Genomic DNA, 17,344 nt, shown 5'->3' on the forward strand with positions numbered 1-17,344 from the left:
CTATTAACTTTTGTTTCCTTTTCTATATTACTTAATACTAGACTGAACCAAAACCAAATGTTAATCTAGTTACCTAAGAAGGCAAAATAAACAAGCTCTTTTAAAAGGTCTTCATAGCATAGAAAACTATAATCTAGTTACCTAAGAAGGCAAAATAAACAAGCTCTTTTAAAAGGTCTTCATTGCATAGAAAACATAGTTTATTTAGACCAATGCACCTGCTACGAGTATCATACGTTAAGTTGGCCATCACTCAACTTCAGGCCGAACAAATATCATCTAGAACGGGTTTAACTAATATTTGTTTCTCTGAGAAGAAAATGAGAAAGGTTACTTGTCGCATACCAAAAGACTAAATAACAAGCAATAATTTGATTTTTAGCTTACTTACTCTAAGAGCGGTAAATATGCTAGTTTTAGGCTTGTGTATTATTGTAAGATTAGAAGAACATGAACTACATTTGTTACAAAATAAGGAATATTAAGTTCTCTACACACATAGGTTAGTATAATATGTAGAATAAAAATTATAATAAGTAGGTCATCTGGTACTATTTACATTTACGACCATCACAAGCGTCATATGCGGAGCAAAATTTAAAAAAGTATGGGAAACTGGGGACACTTGATCCCCCCTTTTGTTTTTTGACCACTATTTGGTAAATATTGATCCGATTTTAGATACATGGGTACTGAAATACGTGGAATTTCATTGGCTATACTAAGTATAAAAGCTAATGTTATGGGTATATAAATTTTGTAACCAGCTCACGAAAACTTTGTATAGGGAATGATACCATGTGTCCCACATATATGTCTGACTTGATCCCCCCCTATGGAACACTTGATCCTGAGGGAAATAAGTCCCCTATATTTTCATATAATACCAAAATGAAAAAAAAAATATGTTAAAATTGATTTATCATTGATTTATTTGCTTAGTAGATAAAGTAGAAACAACAACAACAACAACATATCCACTAATTTGATAAATCACATATACGAGTAACTATGTTTTCAGCTAACATTACTTAATGTTCCTATTATCACAGAATCTTATAGTTGATATTTTTTTTCCTGCACCTTCTATTGTTTTATATACTCTAGGCATACTGAACCCTGAAATTATTCAAAAATAAACATTAGTGGATGCTTGATGCGGGGGGATTATACATATCTCCCATAAGAAAGTGTACCAAGTGTACCCTAGCTATACTGTGGTTATAAAAATATATTGTAAAAAAATCGACTACTATTAACACTATTCTATGAAACAGACGTTTAAAACATAGATAATTAATAGTTTAAAAGTGTTACTTACCCAAAATAAGTTTACTAACCAATTATTTAATCAAAATGAAAACTTACGAAAAATATTTTCCTGCGACACGAAACACATAATCATCCGCCATCTGCTTAAATATCAAATTGGACAAGAGTACCAAGTTTGAAAGTTATAACGTATCATAGACAACCAATATTGCCACACTAAAATCATATTGTGTTCACAGAAGCTCTGTAAATCCAGTGTACCAAGTCTCCCGTAAGGATCAAGCGTCCCCAGTTTCCCCTATTATCCTCATGTTCAATAAATTTTACCACCACCTCTTGAAATGTTCAGAACATTACATTATTCTTTCCTACCCAATAGCGGTTGACCGCGGGAACATCTAGTATCGTTTCTTTATTTTGTGGCAGTTAAATATAATTGCGTATAATCACAAGTGCTTGCTTAGTAAACCGAGAAAGCGGTTGGCTGTGCGGTTAGCCGCCCTCACGGTAAAACGGCTAATATTTTCCAATTCAGAGTATCTTATAGCTTATCGTTATTCTTTCGTAGTGACACAAAAGGCTAAGATAGATAGAATGACAAATACATGGATGACATTTGCCGTTTTCTTTTGATAAATAACTCATCTAAATAGAATTCTGACGTTGATGTGAGGACCACTATTTATGTAGTTAAGACTAAAAGACTATTTGTCATCTTGAAGTTGTTTTCCTTTTGATTAAGAAACATTATGCCGTTTCTTTATTTTTTTATTTATTTAACGTCTTTTAGTTTTTTAATGCATATATTGAAGACTTTAACAAAAGAAAAGTATTCCTGCTAAACTCATAGTCCCATACTAGATTTCTTATGTCGTGTGTGTTATGGATATAAAGTTAAAAACACGAACACTCAGACTCAGGACAGAAATGTAAATTCAAACTTTAGATGTTTGCCTGATCGGGGTTCGAACTTGGTACCCTTTGACTCATATAAGCTTTTTGTCGTTTATCTATATTTCCTACTTACTTCCTACTTTTATTCCCGAACGCAATCAAACTATAATAATTCATTTTTTTTAAATTTTAAAGAAGAAGCCATTAATAATAAAAACCATTGATTTGTTAAAAGAACAATTTTGTTAAAGGAGAAAATAATCAAAAAACAAAATTTCAAAGCATCTCACGCTGTAGCAGCTGGTTGAATGTTTCGGAAAATTTACAATTTTATTAAAAGCACTCAAAGCAAGTTTGAAACGCTTTGACGATATGCATCACGAGTTGTGTAGTTTAATTTTTGAGAATAAGCGGGCTGATTTGAAAATTATATTTTTTTGTTTGGCGAAAACCAATCGGCAATACTAAGACCTCTTTGAAGGTGGTAGAACCTTTTGTGGTTTGACCTCGGAGACACCACTGACACATTTATTTCTGCTCAATAACAGCAGTGTTTAGTGCGTGTATACGCTCGAAATACATACAGCTAAAAATATCATACTGTATGTATTTTTAATACGAATTATAAATATATATATATATATATATATATATATATATATATATATATATATATATATATTTTTAATACGAATTATAAATATATATATATATATATATATATATATATATATATATATTGTATAAATTCCATAAAGTAATGTAGGTAAACATTTGTAATGTAAACGTTAAAGTATATTACGTTTACGCTTGGACTTATAAATTACCCCGTTTGTCAGTAGGTACTTGTATAATGATGCAAATTAAAACCTACTTTTACTTGTATTCAAAGTTAAGTGCGTATTAGAAATAAATTATAACTTGCTTAAACGGAGAAGAAAACATCGTGAGGAAACCTGCACATCTGGAAGATTTAAAAAAATATATATCTAAGGTATGTGAAGTCTACCAATACGTACTTGGCCAGCGCGTTAGACTATGGCCTCCTTCTTACTCTGAGAGGAGACCCGTGCCCAGCAGTGGGACGAAAATGGGTTGATGATGATTTTCTTGTATTTAATTGTAGATAATTATTTTCACGGATAGCCTCTTGAAACTTGGATCAGCGCACCTTTGCAGTCGTCACGCGCAATACATTAGGAAATACGACAAAACATTATTCGAAAGTCGAGTTAGGAATACAAATTTCATAACAATAGGGTTGAGGATTAAGAAGTATTAATTTTAAGTATTGTAACTTGAAATACGATTTATAATGCTGAAATTATTTAATTATCGGTTTCTTTTTTAATTATATACAAGTATATAAGAAACAAGCGAACATGCGTGTTCTTTACTTAATGGTAAGTGGCCATTGCCGCGCGCATAGCCCCGCTAGCTGTGTTGATTGAAAACAATCAATAAAGTTAAGCAGCGTCGGGCGCGGTCGGGAGTTGGATGGGTGACCGCTATCCGTATCCGTATTATAAAATTATTGTACTTCGTTAGAATTTTTATTTAATGGTCTCTGAGGGTATAATATATAATATATATAGAGGTTATAATGCAACCATCATGGTAAAACTTCGCTTTAGTCTTGTTCATCTTGTCTTACCACATCGTCACACATTTTTACCCTACTGCTGTTATTTTTTAGCGCATTTTTTTTCTTTGGCACGTGTATAATACGTCCAATAACTTGACGGATTTTACCATGAGGTCTTTGAGGGCGCATCTAAATTGTAAAAGTGACATAGGCTATATTTTCAGCAATAGAGATTTTTTTGGTTCGATCTCCAGCGACTCCAACTAAGAATCTAACCTTATTAATAAATCTTTAAAATGTTTGCCTACCAAAGAGCGTATTGGACAATGTCTACTAGGCTAAAATTGTCAAATTTGGATTGTTTATAAATGACGGGCCTTAGTGAATTTAGATTACGGTAGAGTACAAAGTCTAATATTTTTACGGACCATTGATTGTGTCCATGGTATGCCCACTAAAACACTAATAAAGAGCCACTTTCACCATGCCACAGTGTATTAACTTATAAACGTAATTTACAAAATTGTGACTACACAAATTATGTAAATTACATTTATATAATATTCAATTTTGTGCCAAGCCTAATGAATCTCCAATATTGTAATTGCAAAAATGACACCACTTATAACAAGAACCGATGAACGATAAATAAATTCTGGTCTACCCGCGCACAATTTAATATAATTATACCAAATTTGATTATAAACATTTCGTGTCGACGAAATATTAACGGAAATTTAATTTTATTGATTACCTACTCAGATATTTTGACCCATTTTTCTTAGTAGGACGATAAGGATATTTTACAAAGGAATTTTATCAACATAGTGTAGAATACAAAGGACAGTTATCTTTGAAGCTGTCTCTCACAGAATTTTGGACAGTAAAATTTAAACAAAGATTTGAACGGTCTTTCTTTGAACTAATTTTATTTGTTGATATTTAAGCATGTTATGGTTATAGCTTTTCGTTTTTATTCGGATGTCATTTCATGATTCTAATTGACAATGTTCCAATGTCGCCTCAAATAATAATATATATTACAACGAGCTTTTGCCCGCGGCTTCGCTCGGGATACGAACTAATATTTTCATCCCCTATTTTATCCCCTTGGGGGTAAAATTGATCAAAATCCTTTCTTAGCGGACGCCTACGTTATAACATCTACCTGCATGCCAAATTTCAGCCCGATCCGTCCAGTGGTTTGGGCTGTGCGTTGATAGATCTTACGTGCGTTTGCGTGTGCGTGTGCGTTGATACCTTTGAGTTATATATATTTAGACTGTTTCGCTTTAAAATAGATGAGGCGGTGTTCCCTCCTCGTTCAAACTACAAGTCTACCACTTTTCAAAACTACTAAACATTTCTACTAAAACTACTAAACATTAGACATTATGTTGGCTAAGTAATCCATAAAATTATTTAATAATTGACACGCCGTTTGGGGTTATTTATACACCAGTCAATTTAACACTTGCAAGTTGCAGATAATAAAATTAAATGCTTCGCGTCACAAAATAAACCACGCGGCGTTGACATTAACGCCACTTTGAACAACTTAATAACACGAGGGTTAATTAATGTCACGTATAAATATTATTGTTGAAATTAATCCATTCCTATAAATTTATACTGTAGAATTATATCGGGTGCGTTTATAGGAATGGTTCGATACGGGTATAAATGGATGCTGAAAATAATTGTAAATTTCTCCGTTCGTATAATTCTATACAGTAGAATTATATGGTATTCGTTTATTGGAATATATCGATCCGGGTATAATTGATTCTGAAAATAATTGTAAATTAATCCATTCCTATAAATCTATACTGTAGAATTATATCGTACTGTTTTATAGGAATGGATCAATAAGGGTATAATTGATTCTGAAAATAATTGTAAATTAATCGATTCCTATAAATGTATACCTATAAATGGTATTCCTTTTAAAAATGGATCGTATGGTTCGATACAGATATCATCGATGCCGAAAATAATTGTAATTGGTTTAGAAAAGTAATTGCAATCGGATGAGAAATTAATTGAACTATTTTTTAATTATGTGCATTAATAATACGAGTGTATATCGTATTTGGAATTTACCGGTATATTTAATAAATACACTTTTTATTGTAGGTAATTACACTGGCTGTAATTTTTATGACCCAATATTGGACTCGCAAGTGTGCGAGAATTGAAACATATTTCAAATTTATATTCCACTGCAGCCGTACTGGTAAGTTACGTAGAGGGTTTCGGGTTCGATTCCCGACCGAATATAAATATTCAATTTTGACTTTTAGTCTGGGTGGTATTTGTACTGGTCTCTCTGTACGTGCATTGAAACAAAATTGTATAAGCCTTTTCAAAAACGAGAAACCCGATTGTGTCATATACCTCCCGAAAAAGGGCCCTTGAATTTGAACGTTAAGTAGGTATCCAATGACATTCATCTTATTAGTTCTGCATCGAACTTCAACCAAGATGTATAATCCAAGATGTATCCGCCACACCTATTTCTGCCTAATAACAGCAGTGTTAAGCGCTGCTGTGTTCCGTTTTGAAGGGTGTGGTAAGGGAGACAGACGTTTCAGAGGCGTTCCAGCTTAGTCCTCAGGGGTAGCGGCGCATTTGTGGACAACCTCAGGTATGAATATCTAATCCCATTTGGGGTTGACTACAGATGTCCATGGGCGGTAGTAGCCACTTACCATCAGGTGGACAGCATGCTCGTCTGCTACACCTATATTATTAAGAAAAAAAAATATGTGATGGGTTGTAGTCAAGTTATATAAGGATATAAGAGCCTAAAAGAAGAATTGTAAACGGAGGAAATGATTTTGTCGTAGTCGAGTAAACAAGGGTTTTGGATATAAGATCTGTGGATCTGTCCCAGCAGTGGGGCAGTAGAAGCTAGTTTGACATAGTAAGGTATATTTAACGATAAACACGTGTATGACATACAAACATTTAACGGATAAACCGATAATTCTATTATTGTTACAAATTCAAAATAACCACTCAACATTAACGCCTCCCTGCACCAACTAACGAGTTGTTGAAGCACCTATACTTCAATAATTAACACCTCCACAGAGCTAATAATAACTAGAAATGACATAATAAACCGATAGACTACTAATATATCTATGATTGGGCTATTTATTTTTCGCGTTTAATAATGATTTTAGTAATAGCAATAAAGGAATTATCAGGTCTATGATGAAATAAAAATCAATATTCTTTAAATATAACAGGTTGTTAACAGTATTATTACATTAGTGTTTCTAATAGTACTTTAATAATACTTTATGGTGATAGGTATATAGTTTTATTAAATAACTTAGACTTTGTAAATAGTTCCTAAAATATTCCAAAGGTGTGCGAAGTCTACCAGCGCGGTGGACTATGTCCTTATCATTATGAAAGGAGAGTTAAGGAGACCCTTGCCCAACAGTAGAATAGTAATGGGTCGACAAACGTTTTTTGTTATAATATAAGAGTAGCAGACAAGTATGCAGTCCACCTGATGGTAAGAGGCTACTACCGCCCATGGAAATATGTAATCAACCACAGATAGAATTAGATATTCCTACCTGAGGGTGACCAAAGATGCACTCTTGAGGACTAACCTGGAAGGCCGTGGAAAAGTACGTCTCCCTTAACGCAAAATTCAAACTAGAACACAGCAGTTGCTGTTATGACGAAGAAATAGGTGTGGCCGTTGTGCCGCCGGAGTTGAACCACAAAGAGTCAACCTACAACATTTTGAACCACAAAGTGTTCTACCACCTTCAACATTTTGTAAGGTCTAAGTTTGAAGAACGAAGAGGAGGAATTTCTATTAGATTTTTAATCCTAAGTGATATAACTGTTACAATACTCATTAGTTTGATAACGTTATCGTTGTTGTGAAAGCTTACGCTCAAGGGTTGTTAGATTAGATTATAATAACCAACTAATTTTAGATGCAGGGCTTGTGTATGGATTTATTTTATAATATTATGAAATTATATTTGCATAACGTCTTTAAATGGTTTTTTTTTTGGTTTTTATTTGTTTCATTTAGGTGTTGAGAATGTCTTGTGTGTTTGCTATTTATGTTTTGAAAAAATTAAGTTATCGAATATATCGAATGTTATGCGGCTTCTTATTATTAAGCAATCAAGATTGTTCGCACTGAGAAGAGTATTCTTTAAACGTGGTTGAGTATTCTTTATACCAACAGTACTTTTGTGAAGAGACTTCATTGTCACATGAGACATGTCGTCTTTAGACATTATATTATTAAGTATTATATCAATAAGAAATAAGCAATCTTGACAAAGTTTACTCTAACATTTGTCAATTTTTACCCGACTGTGGAAGGTAATGTTTTTTGAATTGTTTGTAATTTCTACTTAAATTACTGAGTATTAAAGCATATCGGTAGGATACACTTATGTCTTTCAAATATTGGAAGTCATTATCGACATGTGCTTATAATGTAAAATTTTACCTTATTTAAACTTAGGTTCTACTGTGAAGCTAAACTCAACTAAATGCTATGAAACTAATTTAAAATATACAAACCTGGCTACCTAGTAATATCATGTTATGGCTTGATTGTGCTGAATGCAAAAACTGGCGGTTTCAATCTTTCTGAAAATGCAGTCGAGAGCCCCTATTGCAGTCTGGATTCCATTGTTATCTTTAGAAAGTAGATCTTACTACAATCTCAAAATGTTACTATTAATACTTGTGTTCAGACGTTTCAGCTTCTTATATTAAGACAAATCTTTTTATCTACGCACTTTCGACAAAAGTATTTTCCCCAAAACTTTCATCACTGGACTACATAATTTCCATCAAACCTAAATTATAATGGCCGTACCTACATTCCTATATTGTAAAAAAATGGACTCAGATCGGACCCCTCATCATCAACCCATTACTGTCCCACTGCTGGGCACGGGTCTCCTCTCATAATGAGAAGGATTAGGCCACCGCGTTGGCCAAGTGCTTATTGGGGCGTATTGTTTCACATTTTTTTTTAAAAACCTCTCAGGTATGCAGGTTTCCTCACGATGTTTTCTTTCACCGTTTAGCAAGTGATAATTAATTTCTAATACGCACATCACTTTGAAAAATCAGAGGTGCGTGCCTGGGATTTCAACCTCGGACCCGTTAATCGAGAGGCCGAGTTTCTTAACCACTAGGCTATCACTGCTTTCTTTAGTTTGCAGAGTGGACCCCTGTAGGATGTAAATAATGACACAAATTCTTTACTTAATATATTTGATTTTATTTTTAATTACTAAAATTATTCTTCTGTAAGTAGTTTTCTTAAGTAAATTTAATAACCGTGCAATTTATTTAATGCATTTCATTATAAGATATGTTTCGTATGCCAAAGATGTTATAATTTAGCACCTTAAATAGCGGTAGGAATGTTATAACAATTGTTTCAAAATAGTTTAAAATAGATACAAGAAACTCGTATAATATTAAGCATTTTGGACAAAATAATATTCCAAAGTTTCCTCCGACAATCGCTTGAGGATATCTTCTAGCCGCAAAGTTTCATTACGCAAGAAACTATTTATTGTAAAGTTTTGTAATTGTAATATCGATCTTATGATTCCTGTAATTGTAAATTCTAAATCGGAGAAACTTATTTTACTGTTAACTGGTATTTATAGTTCACTTTTACTAAGTTCATTTTACTATACAGATAGTATTGTAGATTTAAAAAGTAGTAATATCGATGTTGCAGAGTCTTCATTACGGTTCGTAGTTGTATGGAAAATTTAACGCTATTAATAGAATTCCTTGCACCTCAATTAAAAATTGAACTCCAATAAAATTTTCGAAGTATTAATAACTCTTACTCTTCCTTATCATTTTACCTGGAATAGGTATTCGTATAACCCGGAATTCCCCATCAAATCAATCGTACCTTGGCAATCAGCAAACGCGGAGTATAGTGTTGTGATCATTGTTATATCGATATCGGTATCTCGGCAGGATTGACCGCCGCGACGTGGCGGACGGGGAGCGGGTGGACCCAGATTTGTTAGACCGAGCAGTGCGACTCCTCCAGCTTCAGAACCTTGACCGCATTTACTCCTACCACAGCCGGCCAAGGTACGATATCGATGTTTCCCGCCCCTTCCTTTTGTACATCCCTAGTAGGCTTTGGTTAGGTAGTTTCTTGTATGATTGGTGTGTTGTCTGTTGATAGTCGTCTTAATTCGGTTTCTAATTTCTAGCTTGGCCACTATTTATGCGTCTTGATACCTCGAAATTTTATTACATATATTTGCAATTTTAAGTTATCAATGAAGTGCTGGTGTTGATCATTTAAAATTGTAAAAAGTCAAAGGGCTGGAATTTTAACGCTGCAAATATATTCTGGCTGAGTGGATAGGGATAACTGTTTTTGGCCAAGGTAAAACATTTTACATAGTTGATATAGAAATTTAATATCTATAACCGTGTTTTACTTTGGTGAGAAAAAAATAACAAAACTATATTCGGTAAATGAACCCAAAAGCGTAGCGTTGATTTTTGTGCGCCTTTTTATTTCTTTGATTTGTCGAATCGGTCTTTTGCACGTTTTTTTCATCTTATAAACTTCTCTTCTAATTAATCTTAATTATTAATCTCCTTTATATTATTTTGTTTATAATTCAAATCTAATAGATTTTACCACTTTATAAAGTAAAATAAGAAATATATAAATTATGTTTATTATGCTATAAATATTGTAGAAAATAAGTGTTTAAACAGGAAGAAAGTTTTTAATAAAAACAAAGGGCTCTATGGGTTTGCATTACATGTTTGTTAAATAGTACGTGAGGGTACATTAAAAGTTCAGGAATTATGAATAAAACTGCAAGAGTTGAATCTGTTGGGATTCATGATAGTTAAAACAGTGAACAAAGATTTTCCAAGGTATTTTATAAAAATAAATATGTTACTCCGAATAAGTAAATCATTTACCGGAAACATTACAGGATGATAAACCATTCCTGGGATATCGATGGATATAAAACAAATAATACTGCTCCCTTGAGAAATAACCCAGTCCTTTTTCAATATTATCTTCATTTATCTATCATGCTCGCAAATTCTTGTTTATAGATTTCACATGTGTTTGAGAATATTTTTAAAAGCTCTTATGTATGCATGATTTTATTAGGATATTTTCTGTCATGAAAACAAAATAATTGATCTAAAGATTCGTGATTTTATGAAAAGATATCGATTCGAAATTTAAGGCCTGGCTTCAAATGATCTAAATATTTACTTATATCTCTTAAAAATTCTAAGGTAGAAGACGTGAGAATTCGTTATGTTTAGGACATTCAAATCCTCTTGTTTTAATTTAATTTCTTTATGTGTTTCGATCCGTGTTAAGTTCTTATTTAAGCATTTGAAACACTTTCTCTATAGCAATCTATTATTATGTTTCTCTGTTTATCTTCTGACATTTATCTTTTCGCAATTATCTAAGCTATAATTGTTTATCGTATTTTACTATCATACCATAGACAGTTATCTTATTTTATCATAAAAAATGTATATTGCTTATTTGTTGTTATTTTAACTGTATTATAACATGTATCTACATTGTATGTACTGTTCAAGTGTTCAACACTTACAAGAGTGAATATGATGCATAAACTTACAAAGTTCTCATTAAGTAAGGTCCTTAAGTGGTTATCCCGACTTAAAGACAAGGCTTCGGATACATTTGCATAGTTAGCCAACGATTAACTAAATCGGCTAAGTAGAGTATATAAATTAAGCTACTTATCTTGTAACTTTGAGTAACTACATATTACGCATACTACATCATTGGTTTCTAGTAAGTTCATGAGTGCAAACATTTTGTTATTAGGATGAAATTACTTTTGCTGTATTTAGAAAACGTGCTAAACCAGACAATTTCACGAGGCGTTTTAGCGTTATTTTCATGTACAGCAACGCGTTCAATTGCGAATAAAACTATTATTGTGTAGACTGCATGCTCTTTCTGTTCTGTTTTCTACTCGTATCATAATCAAAATAAAAGTATTCGTTCCAAACCTCATCTCATCAGTGCAGCAATTACAACTTGTTTATATCACAAAGTATAAAATTTATATAGTAACGATTTTAATTACATTTTAATTTTTACAAATAGGGCATAGTATTACGAACATTTTGCTATATATGAAAATTTTGCTATAAATATTGGTTTAGGTTTAGACAAATTTAATTCTGTCAAGTCATCAGTAATATCAGATACTTTGATACTTTCATTAAGTCATCAGATACTTACGCTAAACAATACGGCGTATTACAAATAACGTGTCAATCATCTTTCACCCGTAAACATTTTCAGGTTAAATATATTGTGTATTAAGGCTTCTTATATCGAGATTATCGGGTTTGTGTAAAAAGATGAATCATTAAAAGTTGAAACATAGAAGTATTTGTGGTTGGACTGTAACGACTCTTGCCAAGCTTGTCTTTTACAAATGAAATGGCTGTTTCCTTTGTCGCCGCTTGTCGGCAACGACAGTCACAACAGGCGGTGACAGTTGACGGCAGACGGCTACAGCCGACAACAGCTAGCGACGGGTATCTGTCACATGAATCATTGTTTGCATATTAGCTCCCTCGCTTACTTTTCAGTAGCAGAACGGACCTGTAATCGACTAAACCCCGAAGTCCACTTCTATGTTACATTTCTCTTTCGTAACAGCGATTCACGTCTTTATATCTATCGTATGTTATGATTTTGTTTTTTTATTGTCCTCAGGTTTGGCAAACGCTCCGATGCCTTCACAAACTGGGCCAAGGACCTTGAGGTAAGCACTTTTATAAAATATATTTATTTTTCCTTAATTTTGAAATCGTGAGTGGATATTTTGAAGAGTTCTATCTACTAAAACAAGCTCCCAAAAAATAATTTGGCCGACCCCCTTAATTAAATATTCAGTATTTTAAATTGGGTCAAATTTATAAGGAAAGTAAAATTCAAATGCATTAATTATAATTATCTATATTTATCTGCTATTATTTGATCACGTTCAAATTTCAAATAATTTCAAGACGAAATAAGCAAATTAATTAATTAAAACCCTTCCAGTTAATGTATTGAACGTTGATAATAATGAAATTTAAACTTTGGGCACTTTATCTTAATAACCGGATGCTTGCAAATAAAATTAATGCGAAATTAATGGACGTTATAAATAAATAATTTAATTTACATTCTTAATTTAAAATTTGGCTTCGATTTAAAGAGCAGTGTAAATGTAATAATAACACATACAAATATAGTAATGAATACTACGCTAAAGTGATTTTACATCTAAGTACTACCTATATATGTATTTGGACACAAATAATTATTAAGTCTTGAATTTTGTATGTTTATTATAGAAATATAAAATATTTAAAAAAATCTCTACAGGGAATAAAATGAAACAATGGAAAACAAATCATGAGAAGGCATAGAAAAGTGACAATAAAAAAAATACCATTCATTTATAAAAAAATAACATATACAAGATTCGCGTATTAACAAGGGAGCGTTCACATAACGTTATTCTCTAGAAACTATTGTAATTATCTTCATCTTTGTTAGAGATTAATAAGGTCTATTAATTTGGACTAACATTAATAGTTTCTTTATGATCGATCAGCTTAATTACTTTCTTTTAGAAATCGACATGACGCACTCGATCAGAGGTCCTTCTCTGTCTCCTTACTTAATCTAGCTCTATTTCGGAGGTTTCAATAAAATTTATTAGATTTTTTGATTTTTGAGCAAAAGTAACGATAGTGCAAATTTCTTCCATTATTTTAAGTCAGGCCAACGTTGGTTTGAGTACCGCTTAAACCGTACCAGGAGTTTGGTTCATTTTGCATACTACTTAGGTATTTCAAAATGTTCTATTCAGTGATCATTAGATCCAAATGTTATTTCTTAAAAAAAACACCAATATCTATAGACACTAAAGCAATGTAATTTGTAAATATCGTATTTACCGTTGTTTACCTTTTGTATACGATAAAAATGTTTCCGACTATATTGACTTGATGAGCAAATGTAATAAAAAGCACAATGTTTCCCTTCCGTCTTCAAAATAATCAACCATAGTGTCCCTGATTCTTCGTTAATGAAATTTGAAACTTCAAAGACCTCTATCTAAGTTACCGTCAAAATTATCAAATTATGTCGCTTGTCCTTCATTATCGCGTTAACATATTTATCACCAACAAAGTGTTTAGCAGCCATCGTCAAAGCCCACGAGCCAATTCGTAATGAAGTTTGTTAAGGATTTACGGATGCCTTCATTTTAAATCCAAAATTGTCTTTGATGATTAAAGAACTTAAAAGGAATTAGGTAAGCTAAATATCTTCGAAGTTTGGTTACTCATCATTACTGCTTGGGTCCGTCATTTTGAGTTAATTATTCAAAGAAAATTAAACTTAATTACACTTATTTAACTATAGAATGCTTTTGGATTGGGACGGTTTTAATTTTTTACTTTCAAGATAATTCGTTGTTTCAGAAATTGTTTATTACTGAGGTACCTATAAGAAGGTTTAAGATCTTAGAGAAAAAATAATAGAATCATAGTTCACACAATATTAAATCATAAATAAAAAAGATTTCGCGAATGTAATTAGAATTTTAAAGTTAACGGTAAAAGCCTAATTACATAATTATAAACGTTGAGGAACGTCTTAATATTTATATGAACGTATTTATGGATCCGCCGTTCATACAATTTTATCTTAAATTTTTCGTCCTGTACGGGATTTATAACAAAACTTAATGTCTAAAGGTACCCATACTCTTCCATTAGCCTCTAAAAAGGTTAGTCTCCGTATTCAGTTTACAAACGGAGTGACACATTTTAATGGATCTTTATGTACCCACTATATACTATTTTTATGTACCCACTCGTAATTTGAATTTACGCTAAACTAACATTTTGTACTATTTGTCCATTACCGTCGTAAGTGGTAATTGGAAGACTTTTGAAATCTTTTCAAGGTTTCATGTTCTGTTAAAGCAAATATTAATTAATTTCTAATACGGGTATAACTTTAAAAAGTCCTCGATTGAAATACCACTTTTCAACCATCAAGTCATCACTGCTTACTATTTGCAAATGTCAATTCAAACGTTTCTACTAAAATAGTTCCGAAAACAATTTCTATTTATACTGGACGTTAGTCAAACTCCGTAATTAGGCCCTGTGAAACACAAAGGCACAAAATATCACGACATTGAAATTTCAGCACTATTTTAGCAGCACATTCGACGGCAAAGGCGATTTCGCTTTGTGCCAAGCGTTTTATTTTAGAGTGACGTTTGACACTTTTTTTACTGCAGTTTTGGGGGAAATGTTAATGAAATAGTTATAAGTGTTGTTACAGAGCTGTTGATGAAAGGTTTATTTCGGAGATGTATTTCCCTAATGCAATTAAAACATTTGTATCACTTCAATCGTCACAGTGCAACAAATATTTAATATTTAAAAGAGGTTGTTACATACCTATAATTGAAATTTTATTAAAAAAACTTGCTTATTGAGCAATACTGATGATATCTGAGAATTCCAGACCTTCTTTTCCTCATTTGAAAATAATCGTAAAGGTCTTTGTGGGACATTAATGAGTTCGTAAAATGTAGGTAACTCTTGTTACGTAAAGGTAACGAGATATTAATTTGCTTAAATAATAGGCAAGTCAATTTCTGATTAAAATTTATTCCAATTACTCTCGTAACACCAATGTTTATGGGCGGTTGTGAGTTTAACATTTTGCCTTTGCCTTCCAATCAGATTATGTCGTGTTGATAGTGGAGATTTCGACCAACCTTTTTGGATCGATGCTACCTTTTTGAAGGTTTTGTTTGTTTTAACAATAACGTGTTGTTTGAGGTGAATGGAGTGGGATAATTATGTCAAAACAACCTCTACCCCTTCTGTTTGATTTTAACGTTGTTTTATGTAATAAAACAGTAAATTTGACGGACTTTCAAATACATTTAGTGCCTATTTTTGTAAATGAAATAATTGCAAGTGTGCGTATTGTAGTGCAGAAATGGATGGATTCGAGAAAATATTATACAAGGTACATAACATATACGTTATATAAATACCAAGTTCGCAATATAATGTGATAAATAAATTTGGTACATAGTATCTTTGGTTTTTTCTTAAAATTATCGTTGGAACTTGAATTTAATTACATATTGTGTAAATAGGGAACCGATTGCGCTGATTTTCGCTTTTTACCTTACACTTCAGAATTCTTACACAAAAAATGAATACTTACTATAAAACATGGCCGAAGCCGCGAGTAGAAAATAAATATCAAACTTACAAGTATAACTCCTCCAGATGATACATTTAAATCATAATAAGATCAAAGCTTTATAAAATGCAATACACACTTTAAAATTCAATAAAATCGTATATTGAATCGTTTCCCATTCTCATCGGTATCGATTATTCAATATTCAGACTGTAAAGGCGATATGAATGATATTCAGGAATATCATCACGATATGACGTGTTCGTTTATAGCGTCTAGGATTTACCCGTGTCATATTTATTGGCTTATCCGAGACGGGACCCCTACTCGTTGTTGGTAAGTCACACTAATCTCATTATAACTATTTGACGTTTCTTTTTGAAATATATCTTCTTTCATTACTATGAAATAGTAATATCAAAAGCTATTCAATTATAGTCATACTCATTTGTTTGTAATGAACGTGATATTAATTTTCGGCTCATAATTAATGCCAGTAACCACGCAATCAATAAATTTAATATTTAAAGATAATGATTTAATTTTAAATGTTGATTAAAATTGATTAATTCGAATATTAAATATTTTTCAAAATGTACGTTATACTAAACTAATCTATTCATTTAATGACAGTATATGCAACCCGTAATTAATAATTACTGGCGTCGATTAAATAGTTTCAATGCTAATGCATTCAACGGTAAATAATAAAAAGGTAACTTACCTGAGGTCAGACTGAAATGCGTTGTTAGTCGAGTTAACAAACTGGAACTTAGTACCCCCGTTGTTGTCAATCCATTACTGTCCCACTGCTGCTGTTGGGCACGGGTCTCCTTTCAGAATGGGAAGGATTAGGTCATAATTGCGTATTACCAATACGACTTCACATACTTTTGAGGACCTTTTTAAGACCTTTATGGTATGCAGGTTACCTCGCGATATGCCTTCACCGTTAAAGCAAGTAATAAATAACAATTAGTATCTAACACGTACAAACTTAAAAAAAATAGCCTTGTATTGTGAGCCTTGGATTCGATGAGTTTCAATCATTAACCTATCACTGCTATTACAACTACCGTATACTCTTATTATTATTTTATTAAAGTAGGTAGTAGTCGATAGTAGGGGACTCAGTTTACATGCATCATTGATTAATTAACTTCGCTAACTATGAAATTATTACATTGTAAGCGTAGCTAATTGATGCAATGACATTATTAAATACACTGATCTATTTGCGTTTTCATGAATCGTAATTGATAAAAGGAATGAAACTGTAGTAG

The 17,344-nt window shown here is 32.2% G+C and overlaps 1 protein-coding gene across 2 annotated transcripts in view; it reads left to right on the plus strand.

Moving 5' to 3' along the window:
- Positions 1–17,344, plus strand: part of NPF1 (neuropeptide F 1) — a 41,166-nt gene that overhangs the window by 22,908 nt on the left and 914 nt on the right. The window contains exons 3-4 of one of the 2 annotated variants that reach the window (XM_073093624.1): positions 9,758–9,877; positions 12,543–12,591. In XM_073093624.1, the coding sequence (XP_072949725.1) occupies positions 9,758–9,877; positions 12,543–12,591 (169 nt within the window). The remainder of the gene's footprint in view (positions 1–9,757; positions 9,878–12,542; positions 12,592–17,344) is intronic. The other variant, XM_073093625.1, reaches the window with a different exon arrangement.

The sequence above is a fragment of the Epargyreus clarus genome, unplaced genomic scaffold, assembly GCF_041222505.1.
Source record: "Epargyreus clarus isolate Ecla_fem2 unplaced genomic scaffold, WU_Ecla_fem_2.2 ptg000005l, whole genome shotgun sequence".
NCBI classification, from domain to species: domain Eukaryota; kingdom Metazoa; phylum Arthropoda; class Insecta; order Lepidoptera; family Hesperiidae; genus Epargyreus; species Epargyreus clarus.